A 19,559-nucleotide genomic window follows, 5' to 3' on the forward strand; every position below is an offset into this window, starting at 1 on the left:
TCATAACTTTACGGTACATTATTTGTACTTAACTAAACCCTGATTACTTATTTAAATTCATATTATGATATGTACTTAACTTTAAAAAATTGTAGGTGGAGACGCTTCACAATATACGCCACTTTCTAAGTGGCCGAGCTGCGACAGGACATTTCTGTCCGGATATGGAAACCATTTCGAGGATGGTTGAAGAAGGACTGCAGATATCCGGGGAGCCTCAGCTGATGGACTATCCTCCTTCGCAGCGCTCTGCAATGGACGTGGACATACCCATACGGCAAAAGGCAAAACGACGAACCAAGCAGAAAACCACCCGCGGAGAGTCGTCATCTCAGTTCGTACACAACTCCGATGACGATTTTGAGGAACCACCTCCGCCGAGCTCTGCAGTTCGAGGCCGTTATTCTATTAGCCATACCGGTGGTACCGGAGAAGATATTGGCCTCAGTGATGTCCCCGTTTCTCCACCGCGGTCGTCTGTGCAGGAGGATCTTGAGAACGCTGTTGTTCAAGATACTCCTCCCTCAAGGATCCCTAAATCTACATCCACTATTGGGAAGGGGATACGGCGTCTGTTTATGCGGAAACGTCGTGACGATTGAACTAATTTGAACTCTTGATATTACTGTAATTTGATATTGATGTTTTTTCATTTGATTTGAACTCATTGATTTTAAGTCTTTATGATTAAGTCTTTGGATGTCTGAATTATTATTTCCTAGTAGAAATGAAAATGAAAACAGGCAAATAAAGAGATATTGGCGTTTTTGTGAATGTAAGTCTTGTGAAAAACGCCAATGCTATTGGCGTTTTTAAGTTAGTTTATATTTTGCCTGTTTTTTCTACAACGAATGCGGACATTCTGAACAAACACGCCATTCCCGTTGGCGTTTTTAATTAAGACGCCATTCCCGTTGGCGTGTTATTTAAAAACGCCAACGCCATTGGCGTTTTTAAGTTAGTTTTTTCTTTGCTCGTTTTTTCTACGCCGAAAGCGGACATTCTGAACAAACACGCCAGTCCCGTTGGCGTGTTTCAGCAATAACACGCCATTCACGTTGGCGTTTTAAAGTGAAAAGACGCCAATTAAGTAGGCGTCTCTTTAAACACGCCACTCACATCGGCGTGTCCTATAAAAAACGCACCCACAGATAGAGTTTTTAATCATTTCATCATTATTCAATATATAAGTACATACAAATATTACCCTATACATTAGTCCAAATCTTGCTAAATACAGAAATCCAATATTACACAATGCATACGTTCAATTGTCTCGCCTTTTCCGCGTAAAAAAGCTACGGATCCCCTTCCCGATTCTGGCGGTTGAGAGTCTAGACGGAGGAGTCTCTCGCACAACGACATTCTCTAAATCAACCCCAAAATATTCGTCTCGCACAGAAGACCGAGGTGGAGAATGTGGGACATCACTGAGACCGATGTGTTCGCCTGTACCACCAGTGTGGCTGACAGAGTGACGACCTCGAACTGCAGATCTTGGTGGAGGTGGAGGCATAAAATCGTGATCGACATCATCAGTGTGACTGACAGAATGACGACCTCGAACTGCATATCTTGGTGGAGGTGGAGGCAAAGAATCGTCAGCGGCATCATCTATCAACTGAGTATCCATCCTTGGTGGAGGTGGATGCATAAAATCGTCAGCGGCATCATCTACCAACTGAGTATCCATCCTTGAATGAGCATTCGGGCAGTTGCGCCTGTCGTGACCTGGTTGACGGCAATGTTTACATCGGCGTCGGGCTCGTGGCTGGTCAGCTTCACGGACATCCATCTGATTAGGAATCCTAGTAGTACGGTATCGACCGCGACTTTTAGGCATTAACTGAGCTCGTGAACATTGCAAAGTCCATTCAGGCATGGCCCAATAATCTTGGTGTCTGGGTGGATTGAACACCGTAGAATATTGGTGTACCCAAACACTTGTGCGGTATACGGGATCAACAAGCGACAGCATGTTGTCGTTTCTAAAACGCGCAACTGCCGCTGCATGTGAACATGGAAGTCTCCACATCTGCCACTTTTGACATTTGCAGTGCGAGTCCAAGTACTTTACCTTCCACTTATTAGCGCCCTTTCCACCAATTCGACGCTTTGTTCGAACCACATAATGCCCTGCAATTGTGTTGGGTGCTCTCACATTATGCAATTGACCTTTTGCATCATTTTTGCACACCTTTTCATGCGCCCACGGGGTAAGTGGTGTGGCACACTGTGTTGATGCAATTGACCGGTCATTGAACCATTCTATTGTCCTCCAGAATATCATATCAATGCAAGCTTTAATTGGGAGTTGTCTTGCGCCTCTCAACACATTGTTGTAAGATTCCACCATATTAGTGGAAACCTCACCCCATCTTTTGTGTTTGTCATACGCCAGATTCCATTTTTCTAACTCCACGGCATCAAGGTACTGCAAAGCCTCGTTGTTGACGTTTCGAAGTAAACGACATCTGATCTTAAACTTGCGCTTCTTGGTAGCAATACCAATTTTCCAAACAAGTCTTTTGACCATGATACCTTTGTGATTCTGCAAAACATTCTTTCTAACATGTACCAAGCAAAATCTGTGATGACCCACATTGGGTTCTTCTTTCCATATGGGAGAATTCATTGCATCTATGATTCCCACATGCCTATCAGATATGACACATATTTCATGCTTTGCTACATGAAGTCTAATGCGTTCCATAAACCAATTCCAATTTTCTTTGGTTTCCTCATCAACAATGGCATATGCAACAGGCAAACATTTCTTATTAGCATCAAATCCAACGGCAATAAGAATTTTACCTCGACATCGTCCACGTAGATGAGTTCCATCAACCGTTAAAACTGGTTTGCATAGTTGAAAAGCCTCCACAGCTGGTCCAAAAGCCCAGAATACGTACTTGAATACCTTGTTCATACCATTGCTTAATATGTCATCGTGCATCCATTCCACAATTGTGCCAGGATTTTGTCTTTGCACTTCATTCAAATAAGCTGGTAAAACTTTGAACGACCACTCCCATCCACCGTATACAAGCTCAATCGCTGTCCTCCGAGCATACCATGCTTTCTTGTAACTAACTTTGACATGAAATCTATTTTCAATATCCGCCACAATTGCTTTTACCTTGTAGCAAGGATCGTTTTCTATCTGATGGCGAACACTCAACGCTATCATACCCGACGAAAGATTAGCGTGGCCATTATAGTTACGATCCCCCATGCAAGTATGAGCAGTGCTGAACACTCTAATTTGCCAGTGTTCATCATGCTTCCTCAGTGTTGCTCGGCACTCCCACAAACATTTAGGTAAGGACGTATCTTTCGGATTTCCCTGTGGCCACTTACAAACTGCATGCCATCTCTTTCCTTTACTTTCAACAACTGTATATTGTCGGATTTTTTCCAAATGCCAATGAGTCACAGCTGCCTTCAATTCCAACTTCGTTCTAAATTTAGTATGCAAACCGACATTGGTAGGATCCTTTTCACTCCAATAATGCACACTGGGATCATCACGCTCAAAGTTTTTGGGATCAAAACTATCATATGGACCTGGTAAGGTGCGAAAGTAGTTGATTCCAGGCTGTGGGAACTGTGGAACTACTCTTCCTCCAACTGCCCTTCCACCAACTGATGTTTCTCCAACTGCTGTTTCTCCAAGTGGAATGGATGGTCTTGAAGCAACAAATTGTTCATCATCCGACGGATCACCATCTGAGTCTGTACTAACCGTGTCGGAATCTTCAGAATTATAAGGTGATTGTGGATCAAGAAAGTCGGCTTTATCAGGACCTATTATGTCCTCCACCACATCACAATTGTCACGATCCCCTAAATGCACGCCTCCAGCTTCAAAATCTTGTGTTGCAGCTAAATATGGTTCTTCGGCTCTCGTAGACGTACCAACATCAAAATCTTGTGTTGCAGCAAAATATGGTTCTTGGGCTCTCGTTGACGTACCAGCATCATAACTTATGACATGATGACTATGATGTTGAGTAATTGCCGAATACTCAACATATAATTCAATTACACCTCCAATAACCATACTCTCACTAAACATTAGTTGCATGCATACTTCTTCTAGTTGAACACCTATAAACGTGACTCCGGATCCAAAGCATATAGTACGTTTCCATATTATTTGAATATTGTTTTCATATATGCTTATCCCCATCCTTTCACAAATTTTTTCCACAAGGTCATCGTACGAAATTGTTTCATCCAACATAATGAATCCTTTAGCAAAAGGAGGATCATACGAAATAACTGCTCCGGGAATTATCTTTCCACCCCAATATAAATTGACACACCACGTCATACTATCTGCAATAATGTAAAACACAAATAAATATGTATTATTTTTACATTCATCATTATGTAGAGTCAGCCAAAAAATTGACAAAATAATTCTATTAAATACACTACAATATGTATTATCATAACAATCCATAAAATATACTATAACATATAATAGCATAACAATTGGTCAAAATATTTCCATTAAAATATATACTATCATAATAATCCATCAAAATATTAGTGTACCCATAATAATTGGTCAAACTATTATATTAATTACACTACAATATATATTATCACAACAATCAATCAAATATTGGAAGACTAATGTTTAGAAGAATGAGTCTAAAATTTGATAGACTAACCGATTAGAAGGACTAATGGTTGAAAGAATTAGCCAAATTCAAAATATCCACGCTTAAATCCACCACCGGGTCGACCCGAGCGAAAGGTTTTTATGCGTTTGGGAAGGGTTTTCGCGTTTTGGGGAGGGAAAGTGTTTAGGGTCGCGATGTTGGGGGAGATCTGATAAGGATATGGTTCAACAGAAACACGCCGCTCAAATTGGCGTTTTTAAGAATAACACGCCAACCTCAGTGGCGTTTTTATTAGTAAATACGCCTACTGCATTGGCGTTTTATTAATTAAACACGCCAACTACATTGGCGTTTTAGCTTAAAACACGCCAATGAAGTTGGCGTTTTTTACCGCCGCTGTATTTGGCGAAAATACACCTCCAATACGACGCGAAGATAAACGCCAATGAGGTTGGCGTTTTTACTAATAGAAACGCCAATGTGGTTGGCGTTTTTCCCATTTTTGGAATAGATAACAAAATGGGTACATTTACGTAATCTTTAGTGTAAAGTGCCCCATAAACCCGATTTTCCCCGAAAGAGACGTAAGACTTATTTTAACAAAACTATGATGACCGCTGTCTAAGTAAATTGTGACTTACATTGAAAGGAATGTATGTATGCCGGCCATTCACAAGGCCACTAGTGAAGCCTGTAAAACCTGACAATACATGGCTCCATGAACGGCGCTTTGAGCAAGAAGTGTGCAGTACACATTATCAGATGCATTGCTCGGTATGGCACGGATCATGTAAGTGGGATCTATGAAAATAGTGGGTTAGTTTCTTATTTCCAATAGATAGGACAAGCAGATAATCCTTTGAACTGACCTACGTATTTTAGAGTGATGGGAAGCTTTTTTTCCTTTGAATAGTGTTCCTGTAATAGGGAAAACCAAATTAACAAAGTAAAGGATAAACTATTCCAGCTTTCGATAGTTGTTGGAAATTGAGATCGGAGCAAAAACGAAATGGAACAACAAGAACACGAGGATATACGTGGTTCGGCGTAAGTCTACGTCCACGGGAGAATAGCGAATCGATTTACTTCAATCACGATCAAGAACTACAATCATACAACAAGATCACACACTCAAGAACAAGCTACTCTCTCTTCGCATATGAACTCATATCACACCGAAGACTATACAAGCTAATTCCTCACAAAGATAGTGTGCATCTCTCACTCTAGCTATTGATTGTTGTTATGATCTCTCAGCTGATTTCTCTCAATCTCGTTTCTTCTCAAATCTCTGATATGGAGCTGCAACTGCTCTTATAGGAATCAACTCATGCAGTTGAAACTGCCGTGCAAGTGAACTCAAACTGCTCTTCTCTAATAGCCGTTGCATAACAGAATTTTGAACTCAAACTTCTTGATCATGTGTCGCACACTCCACGCTCGGTTCCGATGCACCCTCACTCGTTGTTATCATCACAAAACTCCTAACAATAGTGTATATATTTGTGCTGAAAAGTGTTTCTGAATTGGTTAATTGTTTTCCATCCAGTTATTTGCATTTTATGAGAGAACAAATATAGAAAGATCCACACCTTAATTCTTTGAGAAAGCCACAAACCGACATCTTGAAGTAGCTTGTTCCCTGAAGCATCCCGTTCGTTTTTAGCAGCAAGAAGATCCTCTCCTGCTCCTTCAGCAACAACAATGTCCATTTTCTTTAAGCCTCTTCGAAAAGTCCACCTTGTTCTTCTAAATAAAATGGGGACTCGGATATCAAACAGCAGTCAACGTCTCGACTGGCCAGTGTAGCATACATTGCAATAAATGCTATGCAAGTAATTGATCACAGTTAGAGGCTATTAGCAAGATGATCAAAATAACTTCAGATCTTGAAGGAGCGAATTGATTTTTCTCAAGTATCAACAGTTTTCTGTCATTTGAAAGGGATATCTTGCTTCTTGTATAAAATTAATGCATAAACACAACATAAAATATCGGAGTATATCAGTCAACAGCCTCAACATGTGCAGCATTAAAACCAATGATTTGTCAATAACCTGATATGAGAATCCGGTTGAACCGAATCTTGTCAGTACCCAAAGCGAACAATTCTACTGAATAAACCGAATCTTGTCAGTACCCAAAGCGAACAATTCTACAAAATATTAATTCCTTAATGCATTTTTCCCATGATGTCATTTTGATATTGTTTCACTTTCACATCACTAATGTCAAAAAAATAGTAATAATGCTCAATACTCTCTCAATAACTTGTTCTATTTGGACTGAAACAGATTTTAGAAAATGTAACAAAAAAAATAATAGAACTGATGTCCCAAATTATACATTCCACAAAATATTAATTTCAATAACCATCAATCCTTAACGAGAGAATAACACACTACTCCATATCATTACGTTTTAAGTTTATGTTGAAATAGATGCCATAGGATTTTCGATGTCTAGCTCCATGGATGCCATCCACTCTGGTTTTGTAGCTTGATTGCTGTGAAAACGAGAATTGATAATATTTGTATTTGAGGGATGCAAACAAAGTGTTTAATTAAATGTTCGTGAGAATTGAAATTTTTTTGTTCAAGTGTATGCCGTATAATGTCACATCTATACTGCAACATAGATTTCAACCATCGCCAGAAATACTCACGTTGGGAAATTCGCATAAAACCTAAAGACCATGATTTAATTCAAAGGTTGCAACAAATACCAGATTTTTTACAACTTTTAAAGGTTGCAATAAATAATTGTGTCATATGGTGTGACACATCAATATCAAGTTTGTGTTAATCAAATTGGGTATCTGTCGGAATTGGAAATACAAAGATGATTCATAACATTGTCCATATTATCCGTTCAACACTCCGGTCAATTATTATTTTTGTAATGCGATTTTCTTTAAGGGCATCTCTAGTGGCTTTCGCCCAGCAATAGCCCAGTCACAAACTCCTTCTGCCACATCATCCGCACTAAAAATCCTCCTGCCACATCATCAAGATAAGCAAATAGCCTAGCAATAGCCTAACCACATCACCCCTAATTATATAAAACAAATAATTGACAATCACACAAAATACGGAATTAAATGTACGACACAGATACGAGAAAATTCAATAATATTATTTAAATTAAAAAGGTACAATAAAAAATACATTAATTTTAAAAAAATTACATTAAAAAAATTATATTATTTTAAAAAATTACATTATTTAAAAATTAAAACAAATAATTGACAATCACACAAAAAATCGTTTTAAGACCTCGCGTATATATAGTGTTTCGAAAATTTAAAAAAAAATTAAATTTGCTCGCCGAACGCTCGCCGGTCCTGAGCCTGCAATGGCGGCGAGCACATCGGCGAGCACTAGCTGATTTTTTCACCGAAATGGCGCTCGCCAGTTCCAATGGTTCGGCGAGCGGACCGGCGAGCGCCGAAAATCGGCTAGCCGGCCCGCTCGCCGCCATTGGAGATGCTCTAAGTTTAGTTTTCACTCGGATTCCATTTTTCGTCGTCATCTTGTCTCATGAAGCGCTTTCGCACTTGACGTTGACTATTCGTATTCACTACGACTGTAAGAGAGAAATTAAAGATGTTATTTTTTAAATGTGGAAAATGAAAAAAATAAAATCATACCTTAGCTCAAATATATTTCATACATTGTGTAATATTTTTAATATGTATTCTCCGCTAAAACTACAAGATTTGAAGTCATAAAAAATAGAGGGCATTTTTATGGTTTGTCAAATTTGTCAAACTATCATTTTAGGTTTGTGAACTTTGAAAATATCATTTGATGTCCGTCAACTACAAATTACTAATACTAATTGAAGTACTTACTTTTTTACTATTTCTAAGTTTTTACGAAATAAAATTGTCCTAAACTTAGCATATGCTCATATCTTTTATAAATATATTTACAATATATTTTTTACGAATTTTCTAAATTTAATTTGACCTTTAATTAAAAGTTCATTGTTCAACGTTTTATAATTAAAGAATTTAAAATATTTTTGAGATATCGATATTCGTAAAAATTAATGTCACAGTCAATAGAGACCAGTGATACTTGAATATTATTATATTATTTTATTATTACAAAATATATTAAAATATTTTTTTTAATTTTTAATTACAATTAATAATTGACGGAATTTTCCTTAAGACATTGAGGGTATTTTCATCCGGAAAACTTGAAAATAGTAAAAAAGTATCGATTGATATTAACTCGTAATTGACATACCTCAAATGATATTTTCAAAGTTCACAAACCTAAAATATAGTTTGACAAAGTTTGCATACCATAAAAAAGTGTTCCCTCTAAAAAATCTACGATAAAATTTATAATTTGATCTTGGAAAGAATTTATATAATTTGATCTACGAACTAATCTACATAATTTAATCTATGAAATAAGAGTTCTATATATATAGTTTTTTACTTTATAATTTGGTTGATATAATATGATCTACAAAATATTTCTTTTTATTATTTGATTTATGAAATAATTTATATAATTGTCATTAAATTCATACTTTTGAAACAAGTTATGATCACATATTTTAGATTACTTTCATAATTTTCAAGTACACTCGGATATATCTAAGATCTATTTGTTTGTCATAGAAAATAATATTTTAGAGATTATAATGTTATCGGAATATGATTATAGCGAACATGAATTACCTTAAATTCGACGTGAGTTTCTTATACTCGCATATAGATATTTAAATAAATTCAAAGGAAAATCGCAAGCTTATTGAGAATTAATATCCAAGTAAAAACCCAAATTTTTTTGTGTTGATTTAGGTTGTTTTTGAAGCAGAAAAATTTTTTGTGTTGATATAGAAAATGAAAAATCGTTAGAAATGGATTTGTTTGATTGATTGGAATTTAAGGTTTTATAATTTGAAAGAGGTCTATGTAGTACCAGTATTATTTTATTTTATAAGGTAAATTGGCTAAAAAATTGTTATAGATTTTGATAAAATTCTAATTCACAATTTAAAAGTAGTTGGAAGATACACTTTTTAAAAATTTTCCTATGAATTTAATTTGTCTCGAATTGTATCTACATTCAAAGATTTTAAGAGGATGAAATTGTCAGTTAATTTTATCATTTGTTCCCAATACAGTTAAAAAATCATTCAACTACATCATCAATTTTGAAACACATCCACTCCAATTCCCGAATTAATAACATAGTACTTATGACATATAGGATACCATATTTTTTTTGTTACGGCAATACTGGGAAAGTTATTAAAATTCATTGTCTTTACAGCTGAAATTTGAAAATCCTAGGATAGACTATAATTTTACTAAATTTCCTGATTTTTCAGGTTATTTAAATGGAATATTTTCTTGATTTGAATTACTTTGGAAGGTGTGAAATTATGCAATGATTGTCTGTTTGATTTATTGAATTAAATTTATTTTAAAGTTGAATCATGCAAGGATGTTTCGTTTGATTTATGGAATTAAATTCAGTTTAAAGATAAAGAAATAGTTGAAATCATGCAAGCGTTTGAGAAACCAGAAAAACTTGTTCGAAAAGGCCTACGCATTGGTGGCACTAAGTATGAAGTTACACAAGTGGAACAAGAACATGTAATAAACGGAAAAAAGGTAATACTATTATTTTTTTATCTTATCGCAATTTTCCATCAAATATAATCGCATCTCTCATTCCTTCATAGTTGAGACACTTCTTTTTTGCACGGAGGTTAAGAAAGGGATATTCAATAACGTAAATAGATAAAGTAACAGAAAAAAAGTAGAGAGAATGAGAGAAGAAAGAAAAAGTGAGTTAATCGTACCGAAATGACTCAACTATAAAGAAACTTCTCAAAATAGATAAATGACTCAACTATAAAAGAACGGATGGAGTATATAATTTTCCTTCGTTATGATTTAGCCATATTGTCCATTCAGCATTCCGGTCAATTTTTTTTTGTAATAGGAGTATGGTTTTCTTTTAAGTTTTGTTTTCTCCAAAGTATTTTTCTATTCGTTAGGGCACCGGTGGAATAGTGGTAAAGAAGACGAGTATGACACTGCTGGTCGGGATATACGACGAGCCGATGACTCCGACGTTGTGCAATGAGATAGTTAAGAGGGTCGCCTGTTATGTCATTGCACAACAATACTACTCCTAATTTCTAAATAAATGCTCATTTTCGACAAACTACATTATTTTCTCTCTGTCTTATTGTCTTATTGGTGGGTGATGATAAATTTATGGAGTATATTATTGTATGTTCGAGGAAGAAACTTAACCAAAGTGATCGATACTATACATTTTAGTTTATTTTATTGAAGTGTCTTTTTTTTCGATAACAAATTATTATTCATTTTTTATTTGTAAAATTTTAAAATAATAATACGATTTGCTATCCTATTAGTCAAATCAAATTTCAGTAATAAGAATTGAATAATCGGCTAATCTTGTAAAAATAATTTTATGCAAGGTTAATTCAATTACTACTTATTTATCCGTTCCCTAAAAATATAAATATTTGAAATGATACGAATTTTGATGCAAAATTGATAAAATAAGATAGATAAAAAGAAAAAGTGTGTTAGTAAAAAATGGGTCACCCTCACACCTATTAAAGAGAAATTAAGAAATTTCCTAAAAATAAAATTTTCTATTTTTAGGGGATGGTTCTCTCCTTCTAATGATGATATCAGCTCTAAATTTATTTTAGATACCACTTTAATTTTGGAGTATTATCCCATTTAGGAATGTAGTGGGAATAATTTGTAAATGTAACGCTGTCAATGAAGAAGCAGTATGGCAGCAACCAATTCTAAAAAAGCATCAACAACTGTGGCGCCACAAATCAGCTTAAACTCCACGCCACTTTCCTAAACTCCCTATAAATATTTAAGGAAAATACAGCAAGAGCAAAATCAAAGTAAAAATCTTATTTATTTTCGAAGCAGAGATGTCGTGGCAGAGCTATGTCGACGATCACTTGATGTGTGAGATCGACGGAAATCATCTGACTTCGGCAGCTATCATCGGCCACGACGGCGTCGTTTGGGCTCAAAGCGCCACTTTCCCTCAGGTTCCTTCCTCATCTCTCGCTGAATCTATTTGATTTTGTTACTTCAAAAATGAAAATCATGAGAAATGGATTGATTTATTACATCTTGACTTGTTGGGAAGTAGTAGTAAGTGTTTGTGGATTGAATAAGTGGTAATTCGAACTCGCGACCTATCAATGAGAAGTCGGAACAGTTATAGCTAGACTTATAGATCGGTTCTTAATGATCTTGGAATCTTTGTTAACACGTGTTTTAATGTAAAATTACCGTCACCAACATTTTTTGTAATCAACAAAAATTTGTATGTAAATTTATTGAAATTAAAGAGTTGAAGAGAAAAAATACAAATTTTTGTTAGCTTACAATGAGGTTCACCTCATGAGGAAGGAACTAACAACTACAGGTGCGAACTAATTCTGTAGGCAGATCAAAATAAGAAAAACAATAGTAGTATAAATTGTAATAGGAAAATATTTCATTTTATTTTTAGGGCATTTGTAAGATATGTGTAGAAAATAATGAGAAATGGATGATTTGGATTATTGAAATATAATGACTTATGGGAACCATGGATGTGTGGATTGAACAATGGTGTGTGACTCAAAATGGTGTGTGAACTCTCACCAATGGTTATAGTGAAATTATAGGGTGTTTAAACATGGTCTAAATTCATACTACCATCCAATTCTAAAGAGAAATTGACATAGGAGTATTATTTTATTTAAATTATTTTGTATGATGGAATTAATTGCAGTTTAAAGTAGAAGAAATAGCTGCGATCATGGAAGATTTTGAAGAACCAGGAAAACTTGCTCCAACAGGACTACACATTGGTGGCATTAAATATATGGTTATACAAGGAGAACCAGGAGCTGTAATAAGAGGAAAGAAGGTAATCTTTTTTACTGTTGTCAATCAAAATATCATCATATTTCTTATGAATATAGAATACTCCACGTTTATATAATTAATATATATATAGACAACATATGTTGCACTAATTAGATGAACACTTTGACATAAGTCTCTCAACAATGATGTACTAATATTGTACTTATGATATAATATGTGTATGTTTTCTGTTAGTTTTCTTTAAACTACTATATTCCTATTGGTAGGGTGCTGGTGGAATCACGGTGAAGAAGACGAATCAGGCGTTGCTGCTCGGGATATACGATGAGCCGATGACGCCGGGGCAGTGCAATGTGGTGGTTGAGAGGATCGGCGATTATCTCATCGAACAAGGCCTCTAATTTCTAAATTACTCTCATTCTCGACATGCTACATTATTTTTCTCTGTTTCATTGGTGTGTTATGAGTGCTTCGAATAATATTATTTTATCTCGGGATCGTGTTGAGAATTTGTTGTGTTGGTTTTTCCCTTACATTTATTGGTTTCAAAATTATTATACGTGTGAAAATATTATAATCCTTGATACTGGACTTATATATGGTGTATCACAAAATCTTTCATTTACAAGGCATATTCATTTACCTAATGTATCGTAAAATTGAATTATAGATACATACAATAAATAAACAAATTACTCATTTTAGTTTTAAGCACACAAATGACAAAATTTGAACAAATATTCAAAATCTAAATCACAATTTTCACTAAGATCGCATTTAAAATTCAGTGAACTAAATCACATCTACTGCCAACAACAACATCATTGATTCAACTACGACCAGAAATATAAAGTAAAAAATAAATAAATAAATTCATCCCTATTTACTCAAATCCAGGGTTACAGCGTAGAGAGAAAAAGATTACCGTGGTTTGAAGAGAGAGACGATTATATTTTCTGTTGCAATATATTGTTACAGCTGCAGTAAAATGAGTAACTTAATAACGGCTTCAATTACGCGTAAAGAGAAAGATTACCGCGGCTTTACTCTCTCCTCTCTCTGCAGTTATGGATCAGGCGCATTATGATAAGCCCAAGAATAGTTTTATTATAAGGCCCATAATATTATTATTTTAATTTTACTAATGTATTGTACAACCTTATTTTTTATATATAAAAAACTAAAGAAATACTATAAAATAAAGGGGTGTGGTCAATTGCTAACTTTCTCAAGTTGCTAACGTGCTAACTCATCAACGCAGTCTATTAAAAATGTCAACATCATAATATTAAAATGTCAACACATAATTTGTTGAACTTCAATATAATGGGTTGATATTATGTGTTGACATTTTTAATACACTGCATTGATGAATTAGCAGAGTTAGCAACTTAAATAGTTAGCAATATAACACATCCCATGAAATAAAAGTTAATAAATTAATCATATGAGAACATTAAGTCAGTGAAAGGGTTTCCTAACTGAAGGAAATAATATAGCAATAATTTTTAGTTAGAGCTACCAAACGCTAAATAGTAAATGCATCCATTTTAATAATCAGTATGCTACTTCTAAAGTATTAAACTATAAAATGAGCTGAAAAATTATGATATCAAAAAAATATAAATAAAATACTACGTCCAATAAAAATATCAGAAATCAGATACGACTCTAATTTTATTTCTTGGGAATTGGGTCATATATTTCGATTGGGTTTTAAAAATATACTTCTTTTTTTAAATCCATTAAAACAATTTTAATGAACGCCATATTATAAAGTGTTATATTATGAACTGTACAGAACCGGACGCAAGGTGCCGTAGGCGATATGAAGTCTGTTTGTATAAAGAGAGAGAGCTGAATCCAGATGGAATCTCCACACTACTGACATGGCGTCCCCTACCAAGACCCACATTCCTCTACCGGACTCAGGTGAATTTCCTTTTCCAATTTTTTCAGATAATATTTGTGTTTAATTTGAATTGATCTTCGTAGTTAATTTTGACATGCATTTGCATTGATTTCGCCGGTTGTTTATCGCTTGTATGAAATCGGTGCTATCTGATTAATGCGCTGAATTTGTGGAGCTAATGGCGAAGTTCAGTTCATTTTATTATATTTTCTTTGTGCATTTCAAGATTTAGGCGTTTTATTTGATCGGGAGAAGGGATGTTTAGTCGTATTGATTAGAGGTTTAGTGCGTTTGGATCATTTGAGCTTCTGCTTCTCGTAATCACCATGGATTGTTGTTGACGACCGATGATTTTGTGGAATTTGGATTAGGCGTTGTTTATAGAAGCGGAAATGTTGCGTGGCTGTTGGAAGGAATTGAAATTATTGAAAATATTACGATTTTATAATATAGAGCGGGCTGCTCATTTATTGGAAGAGCAGAAGCATAAATGTTTGATCCGATATAATAATGATGTTGTTGAAGAGCAGAAGCTTGGTTGTATTTTGTGTGGTCTTTGGATTTATGAGCGATCCATTAATTGCTATCTTAGTTTCAAATAGTAGGAGGCAAAAGTTTGACGAGATAGTGGGTTGTTTTTTGTAAATGCGTGACATGCTGCCAATATAAGCAAGTTATTCCAGCAAAAACTTCCTAAATCTCCTGATTTTCTTTTTAGAAGTGCCTCCACTCTCATTTTTTTACAGGTGACAAAGTCTTAGACAATGAAGCATGTCTGCCTTCAGTTCCTATCCATATTGTTACCAAGGCATCTCAGCTTCCGGAAGAATTCCTGAACCCTTCACCTGAGAAAGAAGTGGTCATAGGCTTCGATTGTGAGGGGGCAGATCTTTGTCGGCAGGGGACGCTTTGTATCATGCAGGTTCTTGCTTTAATCTTTTAAAAGTGACGTGTTTATAGTTGAAAAAAAGAACACATTCTGACTCTTAATAGGTAATTTCCATAATACTTTGATCCTTTGTCAACTGAACAGTAAATTTATATGCGCGAGTGACATTTCCTGATTTCAACCTAGTTAATACATGTGATCTAGTCATAAAACTAGTTTAATTTATGCATGCTGGTTTTCTTCTTATTTTATTCTGTTAACTAGCTGTAATACTTTGAAAGAAAAGAAAATATAAGCAAAACCTTTGACTAAGTGATCATACCAGTCGTTAGTTCATGCTTCTGAAAGCAATGCAAATTTAACATTGGTTTTAAATGATTACGGTTTGACTATTGGGATCCTTGATCTGCCTTCTAAACAAATAAAGGACTTTAATTTTTTAAAGCTAGTTTCTTATACTGATATAGTAATAATGTCAAGAGGTTTTTCATGTTCATCTTAGGAAATGCTGTTTGTTAGAGAAACTTTATTCTCTATGCTATTTCGCTGCCAGAGCTTGCAAGTGAGGCTTATGTAATCTCAACTAATAGCATTTAATTATGCAGCTCGCTTTTCCAAATGCAATATACCTTGTTGATGCCATTCAGGGTGAAGAGTCACTTGTGCAAGCCTGTAAGCCTGCACTTGAGTCTAGTTACATCACAAAAGTTATCCATGACTGCAAACGAGATAGTGAGGTCTCTTGGTGATTGCATTTGTCACTCCCTTACATCTTCATGTACCCCAAAATATTACATAATTCTTTCATATGTCCTTCCATATGTTGCAGGCTTTATACTTTCAGTTCGGCATTAAGTTGCATAATGTTGTGGACACCCAGGTATGCGCTTCCCGTTGTTGTTGATATCAGAAAACTAATTGATATGATGTCGATAATGACGATTATTTCCCTTAATCTATTTCTTAAGTAGCTATATTGGTTTCATTACATCTCAGTTTCTTGGAGTCATATCCACTGAATAATCTTGATGATGTGTGTCTGTTTACATGCTTGCATGGGCAGCATTCTTCTTGCAAGCGAATTGAATTGCAAAGCAGTGTCACGTTATTATAGCAATTGTGCTTTGTTCGCTGCCTTCAATAACTTATGTAATTCTGTAGTCCCTCTTTCGATTGCTAGATTTCAATGACCAACCTATTCTTATCCTTTTATTCACAAGCAGATTGCATATTCTTTGATTAAGGAGCAAGAAGGGAAGAAAAGACTGCAAGATGACCACATATCATTTGTTCGCCTGCTTGCTGACCCCCAATATGGAGGTAATTGATTTGTTCTACACTGTTTATCATATTACACTTTCTGAACTGGATTTGTTCTGTGAAAATATGTTGTGTAATCATTTTAAAGAAGAACTTTAATACTCCACTTCATTAGTTCATTATCACTATTTATAAATGAGGTGAATAAGATAAGTTATGTGTATATCTTCTAAGAATGCATTAAAAAAAGTTAAACTGGTTCATATTAGTTATTTATGATGAAACCAGAGTAGCCATTAAATATCAGATCTCCCTTTCCAATTTTGGTTCCTATTAGTTGGGTTAAATTTTTTCAATCCGATCTGTATAAGCTTCATCTTGTTTTTCTTAAAATTCATACAGCATGCCTTTATCTATTTCTTCATGCTACATTTGAGCTGGTTTTAGCTAGCTATTCTTGGACCTTTTATTGAGTGTCATTTATCTTTCTTTTTGTATAGTATTATTTAATGTTAATGAGACGAATTTGACACAGGCATATCATATGTTGAGAAGGAAGAAGTTCGTGTTTTCTTGAGGCAGGTTCGTTTTTTATTTTATTTATTTCTTCTTGTAGTGCGTGTTTTTTAGTATATAGTCGATTAACTTAAAATGTAACTAAAAAATACTGTTTGTGTATCCGCATTATATTTATTTGGCTGAGTTGGCGGTATATCACATGCATCTGAAAATCCTTTGCAGCAAAGTATAAAGCTACTTTACCAAGCAAATCTAGAGCTCCATCTAATGCTTTTTATTTAACTTTTATTTGTTTGATACAGAATGCCAATGGTGGTTTCTTTTTATTGCCAAAATATGCACTTCATTGCACTACTTGAAAATTTTCAGAACTACAGCTTATAACTTTTGCCTTAAATATTTGAAATTCTCCATCTGCAGTAGTTCAATGTAAAGCTGTTTGCTGCTTGCCAGGATCCCAAGTTCTGGGCGCATCGGCCATTGTCTGAATTAATGGTCCGTGCAGCAGCAGATGATGTTCGCTTTCTTCTGTTTATCTACCATAAGATGGTGGAGAAGTTAAATGAGAGGTCCTTGTGGTTTCTTGCTGTTCGTGGTGCACTTTATTGCCGCTGTTTCTGCATCAACAATAATAATTTTGCAGATTGGCCAACACTGCCTACTGTTCCAGGTTTATATCATCTGATACCATGAAAGATTCTTAATTTCATTATCTCAAACAGTTAATATGTGGGTTGATGACCTTTATGCTATAACCGATTAACCATAAATTTTTTGACATAAACTGTATTCTATAACCATGTTTGTGCTTTTCTAAGGCTCATTGTTAGGAAAAGTATCAATTTGGAACAATAATAAACGTCGGCATATAGAAACTGCAAATTACAATTCACAGAGGTTCTTCTATGAATGTACACCTTTTAATATCGACAATTGAGCACTCATAATACCAGAAGAGATCTTAATATGAATAATACTAGGTTAACTCAGAACCGGTCGCGTATCAAATACATATCATGGGCGTGGACACGATCATGTTGATTATAAGTAAATATTATTGTCGTTCATAAAGCTGGTGTGCCACATTAATTTGTTGCTATGATTTTCCAGTGCGATAGGGTTACCTTATGATGGATGGAGTAATAAGTTTTTGCTGCATTGCTTTGGGCAACTTATTACCACCATATACAACCAATCAATACTTTCTGGTCTTGAAGTCGAAATGCCATTTTAAGTTGAGTCATAAGTGAGCAGCATGGCATGTAACTTTAGGTCAAAATTGCTCAAGTAGTTGATTATAGATTTTCAATGTGGTTGTTTGATGATGATCTGGCCAAATTATAAATATGTATATATGAGAAGACACTTGTATATGATCTTATACTTGCTTCTTCAATACTGCAGAGACTCTGATTGCTGGTAACCAAGCTCCAGAAGAAGAAACACTATCTGTTCTTGATGTTCCACCAGGAAAGATGGGATTTGTAATCGGGAGACGCGGAGCTAATATATTGGCAATAAAGGAAGGATGCAGGTGCTTCTTTTGAGACAAGTTATAACACTTTCTGTTTTATTCGTGACGGCATCAAATGCTTAGCTCTGGATTTGCATATATGCTTGCTTTAGTGCTTTTGGTATTCGCACCTTTATTAGGTGCTAGTAAACATACTAGCGAAATACTTAAAAAACACTCATGTTTACATAAACGCTTACGTCTCTTGTTCTGTTGAAACTTTGTTACGTTTTTACCTTTATGACATACGTATTTGCAGTGCTGAAATCATCTTCGGAAGCGACAAGGGTCCTCCAGACACGGTTAGTTTTTCACTTACCATAACTGGAAATGCTTTCTTGCAACTTGCCAATTAGCTTACACCTTTTTATGTTCATTTGGAATTTCTATTGTAATAAACTTACTATATTTAAATTAAACAAAAATGGTCTTGTGGGCTTTAATGCATAATGGGAACTTCCAAGTGAAAGCACAAATGCTTACCAGTTAGGCCACAACAACTGCATTTGAAAAGAACGAAAGTTTCTTTTCTTTTTTCACTTTGTTACTTTACTGAAGTCTCATGTTGCTCGTTGCTCGGTTTTGATGCAGATCTTCATAATTGGCCCGGTTAGGCAGGTGAGAAAAGCAGAAGCGATGATAAGGGGTAAACTGCAACAGCACTACCACTAGAGCTCGGTATTAATCCATGTAACGATGATATACTTGTGAAAAATATTGTCAGAATGCGAATTTAGTCACATCTACGATGGTTTGTGGCCATCGGGCCGTCTATGCCTGGCATAACATAATTCTGGTACCTCCCTGTGGTTCTTAACTTCTCAAACTCAAGTACATATTAATCTTCTGCATTAATCCTTCAAGTCATATATGGTAGATAATAATTTCAATCAATAATAGATGCATGCTTTATA

At 35.1% G+C, this 19,559-nt stretch overlaps 2 protein-coding genes across 2 annotated transcripts; both read left to right on the forward strand.

Annotated features, from left to right (window-relative positions):
• Window positions 1-11,473: 11,473 nt before the first annotated feature.
• On the forward strand, window positions 11,474-13,147 carry LOC121785229 (profilin-4-like). The gene is made up of 3 exons (XM_042183613.1): window positions 11,474-11,720; window positions 12,455-12,592; window positions 12,819-13,147. Exons 1-3 carry the CDS (start codon window positions 11,598-11,600, stop codon window positions 12,951-12,953), a joined length of 396 nt encoding a protein of 131 aa, XP_042039547.1. The 5' UTR covers window positions 11,474-11,597; the 3' UTR covers window positions 12,954-13,147.
• Window positions 13,148-14,355: 1,208 nt separating this feature from the next.
• On the forward strand, window positions 14,356-19,500 carry LOC121784705 (piRNA biogenesis protein EXD1-like). The gene is made up of 10 exons (XM_042182915.1): window positions 14,356-14,484; window positions 15,211-15,386; window positions 15,959-16,090; window positions 16,183-16,233; window positions 16,577-16,673; window positions 17,149-17,195; window positions 17,586-17,802; window positions 18,537-18,666; window positions 18,905-18,947; window positions 19,237-19,500. Exons 1-10 carry the CDS (start codon window positions 14,442-14,444, stop codon window positions 19,315-19,317), a joined length of 1,017 nt encoding a protein of 338 aa, XP_042038849.1. The 5' UTR covers window positions 14,356-14,441; the 3' UTR covers window positions 19,318-19,500.
• The last annotated feature ends 59 nt before the right edge of the window (window positions 19,501-19,559 follow it).

Source organism: Salvia splendens, chromosome 21 (genome assembly GCF_004379255.2).
Source record: "Salvia splendens isolate huo1 chromosome 21, SspV2, whole genome shotgun sequence".
Classification (NCBI taxonomy): Eukaryota; Viridiplantae; Streptophyta; class Magnoliopsida; order Lamiales; family Lamiaceae; genus Salvia; species Salvia splendens.